Raw genomic sequence first — 12,583 nt, 5'->3', positions numbered from 1 at the left:
ATTATTATTATTGAGGGATCATTTAATATTTTTTACAGAACGCTATGCTCGGTCCAAGCATTAATTTAATAACTAACGCGCTTTACCAAAAGGTCTAACGGATTTAGGTTAATATATATTGATTCATAAAATAAGTTAAAAGTAGATACCTCACCAAATATGTGACCGGCCAATTCAGGCTTGAAGGACTACAACAGTGACCAATATGGGCTAGAATGACTACAACTACCATCGTACTTTTTATCCGCTGTTTTTTGGCGCGTTTTACGTTAACGTCGGCCATTTTGTTTTACACTTCTTTCAAAGATAGCCAACCAGCTCCGGGTTCGATATTTACGCTTCGGTCGAGCACCAAACATCGTGCCGGACTTCCATTCAAAACTTCGGCGAGTATTTCAGGTAAACCGGCCGCGGTTGTACCCAGCTGAGTTTACTCGTTTAATCCGAAACAAGGACCGAGACACTGGACGCGTCCTGTAACTAAATAAGGGACAGAAGTTGTTGAAGACCTGACATGGCGACTGCAACCCCCAGCCGCGGCGCAGGCGAGTCTGGCCGGGCGGCCGCCGCCACCACGCCGCTCTCGCCCACACGGATCTCCCGCTTACAGGAGAAGGAGGACCTGCGGCATTTGAACGATAGGCTGGCCGTGTACATCGACCGCGTCCGGGCCCTGGAGCTGGAGAACGACCGGCTGATGGTGAAGGTCTCGGAGAAGGAGGAAGTTACGACCAGAGAGGTAATCCTGAATTAGACTTTATTATTATCAGCTAGCCGTCATAGCTAGCAGCTAGGTGGCTAACTGGAGTTTGACTAGTTCCACTAGCGCTAGGACGGCTAGGCTAGCTCGCTCTTCAGCATAGGTTCACCTGTGTGAGCTAACTGTACGTTAGCTGGTCTGCTAGCTTGTGTGGCTAGAGCGGGTTAGCTGTCGAGGCTAACATTAGCACAGTGGCGGTTTATAGGACGGCTGCTGCTTTAATCAAACTCTGGCCAGATCCTGTGCGCGGATTCACGTTATTGTGTGTCTAAAGCGGATAACCAGCTAATAAAGTCTTCTAAAGTAACGCTGGTTCTATTAATACCAGTACCCTTTAGAGCACAAATCACCAGCGGAGTCGCACGGCGTGCTCGATGGTCCCAAACACACACAATATTGTTTTAATAGCAAAAATTCAGGTCAATCCACGAGACAACTGTTGACCTGATTCATAGCTGCAGTTTAATTCGATTCAGGAAAGTTTTAACAAGTTTGTCGTGCACATCTGCAGTCAACGATGCATCTATAAAAGTGTTTATCATCCAGTAATATTTAAATGTTTACAAACATATTAGATAGCCAGTTGGATGACTAGAAACGCGCCATCAGCTCCCTGAAGTCGCAGGGCGGTCCCGTGAAGGGGCGTGGCCCGTGAAGTGAAGGGGCGTGGCCACGCGCTTCAAATTTGAAATCAAACAAAACGAGTAACTGTTGATCAGTTATTACATAATACATGAGCTAAATCTGCACCCAGTAGCCCTCATCGGTCTTCAGTGAGCAGCTTGTATAACTATGAACCCACAGTGAAACATTTTGAATGAGTTGGTGGCCGTTTGCCCACATTTATCAAATTTAAAGAATAAAACCTCTGATCTGTGATCGGTTTATCAGGTCCCTGAATGCAACTGTATACACCGATGTGAGCCGTTCTTGGTGTAAGATGTTTCATTACTGCAGGCCATTGTTATATGTGCTATAGTAAAATGTAAATCAGTTTATGATCTCTGGTATCCCTTATAGTGACGCATATGAATACGGTGGTCTGTATTTTCCCCTCAACCAGGTGACTGGGATTAAGTCTCTGTACGAGGCAGAGCTTGCTGATGCCAGGCGTGTGCTTGACGAGACTGCGCGTGACAGAGCGAAGCTGCAGATTGATCTGGGCAAGGCTAACTCCGAGCTAGAGGAGCTCAATAGGAAGTAAGTTCAACTAGAGTTCAGCATGCAGGCAAACTGGCACCCTAAAGAGGACCCAAGTGATAAGTAGGGCTGAACGATTTTGGAAAATAATCTAATTGCAATTTTTTATCTATAAATTGCGATTGCGATTTAAAATCGCGATTTTTTCCCATTGTTCCACTTCAGGAAACTCTGTTTCGGCATTTTTTATACAGCTCAAATACAGGGTTGTGGGGGGGGAACCAGCCTAAAATCTTGTAGTGTGAACCTGAACTTATTTCTCGCATATTAATGTTGATGGGCCCCCTAGCTAAATTCGCATTGAGCCTCCAAATTGCTAAGTCCGCTACTGGGTGTAAAATGGACTAAATGTAAGTATTATTATTATATCGTGATCGATCGATCGCCTGTGGTTGGCGCCAGAGCGAACTACTAATTTTTTAGTCTAAGACGCTCAATGCGTGAGAGTTGGCTGCCCTGCAGGTATAGCAACTTGGCTAAAATATGTGCGTGAGGGCGTTTGGTAGCGCATATCCAGTGTGTTTAACAAAGCCATGAAGCCGGGCTTGTTCACTATATTAACGGGCATCATGTCTTTCACTATGAACTCCGTTACTGCCCGAGTTATTTCAGCGTGCCGCTTCGAATTACATCCATAAGGAGTTACACTTTCAAACGGTTCGGTCAGTGAACCCTGTCTGCTGGACCGCGGTCAAGCTATCCGCGCTTTCGCGATTCATCCGTGCTTTAAATCTTATTGCGCCTATATGCGTGATTTTACGGTATTTCGCTGCTCACCGCATACTAAAGCTGTATAAGCGCAGAGAAAACTTTGGCGTATTTGAAGATGCAGCACTGGTCGTTAGCATTTTAGCCTTACAAATATCATACGAGGCTTTGTGGTGTTTTTTTAATGCTGAAGGTTTGTAGTGTTACCTCGAGTCGTAGCAACAGTAGCAAGGCATGTTTTGCAGGGTACCTGACGTTGAGCAGCATCTTTTTAAAAGCCAAAGTAATTTCACACAACTTATGTGCTGCCCCTCTTTGGTATTAGACTTTCAGTTGTGTCAGCTTCTGTCGAGCCTGAAGCCATTGTGCAACAAGTTAAAGTGCGCTGTGTTAACTTCACTTCTCCACCTCCCTGCCTCCTGCTCGGGTTTGCTCCGTTCGTCCTCGGCTCGGCTCGCTCCCAAGTCACGTGACCAGTTTAAATCGCAGCCTGTGCGATTAGACAATCGCGTTTTAAAAAATCGCGAAATTATCGCAAATGCAATTAATCGTTCAGCCCTAGTGATAAGTGTATTTTACAACGTCACTTGTTCAACTGATGTATGTGATGGGTAAATTAATGTAAACTAGGTATGTATCGAAGATGATTTATACATTGAGAACCAGTTGATATAGGACATCATAAAAGAAGTATGTGACACATTAGCTATGGTGTTTAGTTTTGCTCCTTACTGACTTTACCTAGTAAGCTTTCAGCCTTTCATGTGATTTATGGTGGTCGGTGTTTGATTCACGTTAAGACCAGTTCCACCTGGTTTCTGGGATGCTGCAATCAGTACCTAAGAGTTTTCAGAAATCAGTTCATTTCACATTTCACACCTGCATTTTCCTCTGTATTCATTCAAATGTTTTCTTTTTGTTTATCTTTGTTGCTAGTTAACAGACACTAAGAGGAAGTCTGTGGCTATATGCACTTGCTTTTTTTTCTTTTATTATTTCTTTTTTTTATCACAAGGGAACTTACCACAGATCTACACTCCTCAGTTGTTGATGTATTTTTTACTGACTAGTCCACTTTAGTGTTTATTTTTTCTCTTGGTCAAAGAGTACAGCAATGGAGTTTTAGGCATAAATCCGCCCAATATCAATACGTTTCCATTTGGACATACACATTTTCTGTGCGTGTCTTTTTTACAGCTTTAAGAAGAAGGATGGAGACCTGGTTTTGGCTCAGGCCCGTGTTAAAGAGCTGGAGGCTCAGTATAACCAGAGCGAAGCGGCACTCAGCACAGCCGTCAGTGAGAACGCCGCCCTCTCTGCAGACCTGGGTGACCTGAAGGCCCAGCTGGCCAAGGTCAGCCTTCCCAATCCCCTTCAGCCTCCTGGTGCTTCATGTCCTCACCAGTGGGCCTTAGCCTGGTCCTGACCCGCGTGCTCTTGTCCTTCAGGCAGAGGACGCTCACTCGGTGGCCAAGAAGCAGCTGGAGGCGGAGACTCTGATGCGAGTGGATTTGGAGAACCGCTGCCAGAGCCTTTCGGAGGAGCTTCAGTTCAGGAAGAGCATGTTTGATGAGGTAGGAGCTCCTCACCGTTCGTCTCCACCATGTGCTGCTTCACAAATGGTTCACTGAACCTCTGAGTAGTTCAGATCTTGTCACGTATCTCAGCAGGTGAATGACTGAGCACACAGTCACCGGGTCCCTGGGAGTTTCAGTGGACTCGTTCCTCGCCAGCCGCATTTGATGCAAATGATGTAACATTCTTGTTTAGAAATGCTGATAAGTTTTCGTCCATCTCCCACCTTCTCGCACCAAAACGTGATGGTCCACGTCTCCTGGTTTGTGGTGTTGCTGTAGGAGGTGCGTGAGACCAGGAGGCGTCATGAGAAGCGCATGGTGGAGGTGGACAGTGGCGTGAAGATAGAGTACGAGTCCAAGCTGGCCCAAGCTCTCCAGGACCTCCGCAAGCAGCACGAGGAGCAGGTGGGCCTGTACAAGGAGGAGCTGGAGCAAACCTTCCAGGCCAAGGTACCGCCGCACCACTCCATATGACAACACTACACTAACCACGTCTGCTTTAGGAGTGCTGGGAATAACATCACATTGCCATCACACAGACGGTGCCTTGCAAAAATACGGATCTCTCTTAAAATAAATCTGCCAAATATTTTGATATAAATGGTAAAATTTATAAATGGTCACAAATTTGATTTGTCTGTGTTGAGCTGTTTCACTGCTGTGATGTAATTACAGAAGTTCATCCAACGTCGCTTCCTTAAATACTGATTTGCTCCCTTGAATATATATATATATATATAATATATATAATGCTGTCAAGTGCAGCTTGTGAGAATCAGATTAGTTAGTAGCCCCTAAATGAACCATTTTCTTCCTCTATAGAGCAGATTCCTCATATCTTGATCCTGTTTACAGAAGATTTAGTACAACATCTGCATAAGGTGTCAGTATAATGGCATATGTATAAAGTGAAGCAATTACTTGGAAATAAAACGGTTGGTCCTTCTGTCTGAGCAGCTGGATAATGCCAAAGTGTCGTCTGACTTCAACGACAAGGCGATGAGCACAGCGCGGGAGGAACTACAGGAGTCCCGCGTCAGGATCGAGAGTCTGAGCTACCAGCTCTCCGCTCTGCAGAAGCAGGTGGGGGTTCTGTGGTGCGCCGGGCCCCGGCCTCCGTCCACGAGGCACGCTCGGTTCTGACAAACATTGGAGCAAAAGTGGGCCGGTTCTGTGACTGCACAGAGGTTCATGGGAGCCATTGATGTGTTCCTCGTTGGTGGGGAAGGGTGATGTAGCTACACGCACTGGTTTGTGCTGTAGCGCGGCGTGGTGACGCCGCCCCTGTCGCCCCCTACAGGCGTCGGCGGCCGAAGATCGCTTGCGTGAGCTGGAGGACGTCCTGACCAGCGAGCGTGACAAACACCGCAGGCAGATGGACAGTAAGGAGCGGGAGATGGCGGAGATGAGGGACCACCTGCAGCTGCAGCTCAGCGAGTACCAGGAGCTGCTGGACGTCAAGCTGGCCCTCGACATGGAGATCAACGCCTACAGGAAGCTGCTGGAGGGCGAAGAGGACAGGTGAGCGTTTGGGGGGGTTCCAGGCGGATGGAGATGTGCGTTCCTCCGGGATCCCATCTGGACCGTGTGTTGGATCGGTTTCAACACCTGTGCCTGATAAAACGGCCATCTGGTGGGTGTGTGTGTGTGTGTGTGTGTGTGTGTGTGTGGATTTACATACAACACCTCTGGTGTAGCTAGTCAAGCAATGGGATGAAGTATAATGACTTTCACATAGCTTAAAGCGCTTAAAGCTCCTTTCGTCACTTTCTTGAGTCCTGCGGACAAGTCCATGGTTCTGTGGAGTTGACATTTGGCGAATATCTAACATGACGCTGAGTGCGTAGGATCAGACCCCCATGGATGTCCTAGATCAGATGTCTGTTGGGCTCTAGCCCGCCTGTACATTGCCCTATAATCACAAGGCTCTGTGTGTCTCTTGGCTGCGTAAGGGCTTCTTTAAGGCTGCGGAGTGGATGTCAGCAGTGGGATTGCTCCCCTGTTCTATGGGTGAATTTCTTTACCTGAACGTTTCCTGGATCTTGGCTGCTCAATGCAGTTCTTTGCCCCTTCACATCACTTATCCAAGTGTTCTGGGCTGGAGCGTTTCATGCGTCTGGTATCTTCAGGTGGGCCCTCTAGAGAAGAATGACAAGAATGTTCTCTCGTGTGTGAACAGACGGGGTGGAGTCTCTCTGCTCCAGCCATCTGAGCCGGTCACGTTGACTTGGGGAAGTCAGACGAAACTAAACATGTCTGGCACTAGTTTCCTGAGCATAAACGCTTTGGACAGGTAATGTTTGCAAGAACGCAACAGGCCTTTATAGCTGGAGTCTTAGAGACGTGGGGTTTCAGGAGGTGTCGGTTTTGATTCTCACAGATTCGAGAGCGGATGAAAACGCGGTTCTTTGTGTGAACTTGTCAACTGAGGGGAGCAGATGAGGAATGTGGAGGCTGCTGTGAGCCTCACAGCTGCTGTAGGTGGAGCGTCTGCAGGGTGGAGCGTCTGCAGGGTGGAGGAGAGACAGATTCCGCTCATACACTCACGCTGGTTAAGCAGTGTCAGTCATCAGACCAATAAAATATGATTTTCATTAAGAAGTGTGTGGAGCTGGATGAGAAGGTCTGTGATGTTTTAAAATGTTTACCCATAGGGGGCGCTGCCCTCCATCAGAATTTCACGACCAGTATTCTGTTCCAGACACCGTGGGCCGTGTGAAGCCGAGACATTGTGTGTGCTACATTATTATTCTGTAATATTTGAACACATAACTTGGGCTCAGTTAAAATAATAATAAATACTCATGGGGGACCCTGTATGTGGCTCTGGCTGAAAACCTGTCAGACAAGCTTTGTATCCTGTTACTGAGTAGGTGGTGTGTGTGTGTGTTTGTGTTTCCAGGCTGAAACTTTCACCCAGCCCCGTGACCGTATCACGCAGCAGCGCCAGCAGCAGCTCCGTCCGCACCACCCGCTCCAAGCGTAAGCGGGTGGAGTTGGAGGAGGGGCAGTCCAGCGCACCCAAGCTTCACGTCAGCCAGCAGGCAGAGGCCACGGGTGCCATCACCATCGAGGAGATCGACCTGGAGGGCAAGTCCGTCACTCTGAAGAACGAGTCCGACAAGGTGGGCTACAGCAGCGACACGGCTCTGCACACACGAGCAGAGGGGCAGACGCTCTGGGTTTGTGTTTTGGAAATGAAATGGGGGGGGGGGGGGCATTCTCGTGAAGACAGGAAATGAAACGAGTTTGAAAGAATCCTGTACCATATTTGGTGATGGTTTGGACTAAGGGAATGTTAATAGAGGAACCCACATTCTGGAAGGGCTTTAACTTTGTGTTTGGTTTCACCGCATCTAGACTAATGTTTCCATATATCTTGGAGAACAGTTTGAGAACCTCTTTTCACTCTTCTTTTAGGATCAGTCTCTGGGCAGCTGGAGGCTAACGAGGAGAGTTGGAGAGGGAGGTGAAATTACCTACAAATTCAGCCCCAAATATGTTCTCAAAGCAGGCCAGACTGTTACGGTAAATGGCTTTTTGGTTTTGTGCTGAGTACTGTTTACTCTGCTGCCGGTCCAGTTTACCGAATGGGGGATGTTGGTGTGTTCTGTGCTCAGGTGTGGACTGCGGACGCGGGTGTGGCCCACAGCCCCCCCTCCAACCTGCTGTGGAAGAGTCAGAGCAGCTGGGGCACTGGAGACGAAATTCTTACCCTGCTGGTCAACTCTGACGGAGAGGTACAGTCGTCCGAGCCACCCAGAACACGCCTGTTTATGCAAATGGATGCTTTCTCTGGTTGGCTTGATCAGGTGTTAGACATAATCAGTATCTGAACAGTGCTGGAATCTTCTGGAATAGAGCTGTGACCACTTATCTAATTCTCAGTCTAGTATTTCTTGAGCCAGACCAGGTTTTTATGTTGTCTGGTTTATGCGCACACCATCACAACACAGCTGCGAAATGAAGACTCCTTAATGACCTGCTGTGGTGTGGGTGTGCCTGTATTAAATCAAGAGCTCTTTTTTTGTTTCTAGATTGTTGTGTTCCGGTCCAAGAACCACTGCTTTAGAGCTTGATGGTTTCGCTCCCAGGTGTTTTGTTATAGCCCGCCCGACTTTGCTAATTGACTCAAGTCAGCATTTGTAAAACCAATTTGGTGTGACTTTTTGGTTTGGAGTGTGAACTTGTACAGCTCCACACTGCAGTTTGTGGTTTTCGGACACCAGATTTTAATCTCACAAAGAGCACCATAATTACGAGCTGATGCAAAAGTGCAAAGTAGGGGTGCGTAAACACTGACGGGGCAGAAAATTGAACGTTCAAAAGATGGGTAGCTTGAAGTAGCTTAAATTCTCTCCAGGGAATAAATAACAGTACATTACCCAAAAAAAAGTTATGACATGGGTGTTATGGCAACGCTGCTTAGTCAGAGTGAAAATGTGCTGCATATGGTTGATTGAGGATGGTCAGGATGTCGCGTATTAAATATGTCGTCTGGCTCTGCAGGAGGTAGCTAAGAGAACAGTCACGAAAAGCGTGGGTGAGCTGGAGAATGGTGATGATGAGGACGGGGACTTTGGAGATGAAGATCTGTTCCATCAGCAGGCAAGTCAACAGTCTTTTTGTACAACATCTTTAAACATGATCCTTCCATTCCCCCACCGAGTAGCTACATTAGATCAGATTTCCATTTTCTTGTATTAAAAGGAGCTCTCTAAACAGCTGTTATGTTGGTGCAGGGGGAATGGTGCTATTTATTAACTTTTTTTCTCTCCCTGGGATGAAACGGCTTCTCGGCTGAGCGGTTTGCCGGTTTTCAGTGCCGCTTCTTTCTTTGCAGGGTGATCCGAAGACCCGCTCCAGAGAGTGTGCGGTGATGTGAAGTTCCCATTCAGCTCACTGTTCCTCTCCTGATTATCCTCTTACAGAGCCACTACTTTTGTATTCTTCAATCATGAATTCCTAAAAATATCTTCCGCCCTCCTCTGCCACTGGCACAGGGTTTTTTTTTTTTAAATGGACCTCTTGTTTTTGTTGTTTTTAAAATCCAGGTGATCATGAACTATGTATGAACAGATTATTTTCTCGTACCTTCAGTCTCGTCATTTTAAAAAATGTTTCTCTTAACATTTTTATTGGCCGTCAAAAGGAAGTCGGATAGCTTCCGACCAGATGCATCACCTCAGTAGCACACAGTATAGGACTTAACAAGATGCCGTGAGGAAATGACTCCGCACATTTGTAAAACGTGTGAAGTTGTGTAATCGAGTGACTCTCGTAAGGATCTTCGTTCTCGTGCGGTTCCTTTCGTCACCGAGTGGTTGATCAAGTAGAAATAAACAGGTGGGGAATCTCAGCAGGCCTTTGGGAGCCTGACGCCTTTCGTGTAGTGTAGAGTGGTAACGACAGCCAGGGCTTAGTTTGGATTACTCTTCACCAGCCAGATAACCAGGGTGGAAAAGACACGGGCCTGTTAATCTAATCTGCGAACGATCACTAATTATTAATGCAGTCACCCAAAGTACAGTATTCGGAGATGCAAGAATGTTTTGAACAGCCTTGTGGGAATCTCCCTTGTTCAACAAGAGTGAGCCTTAAAAAAATCACCCTAAATTGCTTGTCTAGTTCCCTTTCTCCAAAGCCTCCATTTCAAATAATGCAAAATGAGCTCTCTTTGTGCTGTCAGGTTTGAGGTAGACATTGGCAACAGGACCCGTCCTCGGGCAGAGTGCTGATGAGGTGGAGATCAAAGAGGCCGTGTCGGAGCATAGACCGACGCCATGCTAACACAGTCGGCTCTCTCTGTTAACGTTGTTAGCTTGCCCTCATCTTTGCTAAGCTTGTCTGGGCAGAGCGTGAAAGTGTTCATCATTTCCCCAAATTCGTATTGGTTTTTATACCATCTGAACATCCGCTCCAGACATTTTACAGTACAGTATGTAGAGATGTCTGTACAGTATGGTGTCGGCAAATGACTGCTGGAACAAAAGAACAGTTTGTTGGTAAGATGGGTCTTACCGATTTCTTTAGTGTTTCAAATGGCAGTTTTTTCATAGATGTTTGCCAATTAATTTTGGAAGTGCTATTCCAAATTTTGTTCTCTATAATGCAACCCAGCATACATTTTGAAGATCTTTCAAAATCTTTGCCACCCTGGTTATTGTAATATTCTGATGTGTAAAAACTGACCATTCTATTATTTGTGGTAAAAGATTAATGGGGGGGGGTGGTCAGGGGAATAAGAGACAGGATGTATGCAGTAAGTGGATATTTTTCTAGAGCTTTAGTTCCAGCTCAGATGAAATGCTAACGAGCCTCCCTCTGCACTAGCCTGGGCTCTGGCTACGCGCTAAGGCTAATGTTGACCTCGCGCTGTGCTGATGGAGGCTGATGTTAGCGTCACGTCAGCTAACACACGACGGAAACGAACGCTATTTCACTCCTTACCTTCTCGAGAGAATCTCAGGTTCTCCATCCCTCTGCACAGTGGAATATAGCAGGAAGGTGGGGAGGCTAATATGCATTTGAAAGGGTGAATTATTAGACATTGTTAATTAGCAGCAGTTCAACATGTCGGGTTCAGACCTTTCTTTCTTTTTTCTGCTCTTTGCCTGGAAATTTTATTTTATTAGACTGACATAATGATTTGTGTTTTGCATAAATATAAAGGGGCTATTGGATTCAGGTTTACATTATTTTGAAGGCTCTTAAGTATACTCATCAGAGTAAGCCCCTGATGATAAGGTTGACGTTTTGAGTGCAGTGTCCAGATTGTCAGACTTGAGGCCTAGCGTTTGGAAGCAGTCGTTTCAGGGCCTGCTAATAATTCACCATTTTTAGACAACTTCCATTCCAAGATGCAACATCTATAGTTGTGGGTTGTTTTTTTGTTGTTGTGTTTTTAGCGAACACTCCATATCTGTGAATAGAAACTTCCTTTTAGAGTTTAACACTGACCAGAAATGGGTTGTTTTTATATATTTTTTCAGGTTTTATATTGACTGTGACATATGTAACACATGCAGTGTCTCATATATTCACTGCTCAGCATTGCAGAATGACATTACAGTAATGGACTACTGTAACGTCCTTGCTGTTTGGATGGCCCAGACGGATGCCCCCCAGCACAGCGATGCAGAGGCTGATACATTTGAGCCATATATAAAATGTGAAAAGAGTTTAAAAACAAAATTCAAAGTTCACAGATGGAAAATCTGATTCTTGGTCATGTGAGGACTATAAAGGTTTCACCAGAGTGTGGGGAGCATGCCAAAAGTCTCATTACTTTTAATGTTTACTTTGTATTAGAATTTTTTGTATGCATAATACAATAAACATTTTACATATTAAAAGCCTTGTGTTTTCATTTTACCGATCGGCTAAATGCAGACTCTTGGTGAGCAGGTAAATTAAGTTTTTCCTGGATGTTTGTGTTTGGGTGTTGGGACTTTGGAAGGGGAGCTGGTTTATGGAGACAGATCCATGTTGCCAGTAGTGTGCAGGCTCCTCACTGATCATGTTGGGGCACTAACACGAACATCCCTGCGCATGCTTGTGTGTGTGTAATGGAAAATCAGTTTCCTGTCAGGGATCTGAATGTCCTTCCTGCTTTCACTGACTCAAAACCCCCAGCGTTCCCGATGGAGCTCCCGGTCGTACCTTGTCAAATCCATATCCATCCATGCGAGAACTGAAGGCCCATACGGCGGTGTATGCACTTTCTCTTGTTTTGACTCATGCATTTACAGGGCTGGTGGGGTTCTCCTCCCCCACCCCCCGTTTAGACCATCAACACGCTCTTCTTATGGGTTCTTGGTGACCTCCACGTCCTCTACTCCATCTCCCGTCTCGTGGATCCACCTCAAATCAGTTCAGTTCCTTATCTAGATCATCTTTCTCTTGTTCAGTCCTTGGTTCGTCACCTTACCTGGCAGACATCCGTTTTTCTATCGTACTCCAGTTTAACTCATTACATCATGTTTGTTGAAGTAGCTTCCCCCCCTTTTTTGCATCATTATCATCAGCTTCCAGTGTTCTTTTCTTAAAATATGATTCACAAGCTGAATAGGATGTGATTCTGGCCTTGGAACATCCTTTCACTGCAGATTTAAATATGCACAGCTGTGATTTCTTTTTAGTGTTTTTTATATCCTTAAAAAACTCATTTTATTTGTAATATTCATTATTCAAGTCTTAAAGCCTTAGTTTAGCTCTAAATAAAGCAAATAACCATAATTTCAATAGGCTATATAGGCTGTGTGTTTGTCATCAAGCACTCTAAATAAATTGGATAACCATAAAGTCGATCTCTTTCCCCAAAACGTGTTGCGGTATT

At 45.8% G+C, this 12,583-nt stretch overlaps 1 protein-coding gene across 1 annotated transcript; it reads left to right on the top strand.

The window, feature by feature from the left end:
• Nucleotides 1-277: 277 nt before the first annotated feature.
• Nucleotides 278-11,588, top strand: lmnb2 (lamin B2). The gene is made up of 12 exons (XM_076991658.1): nt 278-739; nt 1,824-1,960; nt 3,866-4,022; nt 4,117-4,242; nt 4,525-4,695; nt 5,203-5,328; nt 5,546-5,766; nt 7,148-7,370; nt 7,666-7,773; nt 7,866-7,985; nt 8,755-8,853; nt 9,089-11,588. The coding sequence occupies exons 1-12, from the start codon at nt 515-517 to the stop codon at nt 9,128-9,130; spliced, it is 1,755 nt and encodes a 584-aa protein (XP_076847773.1). The 5' UTR covers nt 278-514; the 3' UTR covers nt 9,131-11,588.
• Nucleotides 11,589-12,583: the final 995 nt, after the last annotated feature.

The sequence above is a fragment of the Brachyhypopomus gauderio genome, unplaced genomic scaffold, assembly GCF_052324685.1.
Source record: "Brachyhypopomus gauderio isolate BG-103 unplaced genomic scaffold, BGAUD_0.2 sc84, whole genome shotgun sequence".
NCBI classification, from domain to species: Eukaryota; Metazoa; Chordata; class Actinopteri; order Gymnotiformes; family Hypopomidae; genus Brachyhypopomus; species Brachyhypopomus gauderio.
The sequence above is the reverse complement of the archived record's forward strand: the minus strand, read 5'-3'. Positions and strand labels throughout refer to the sequence as shown.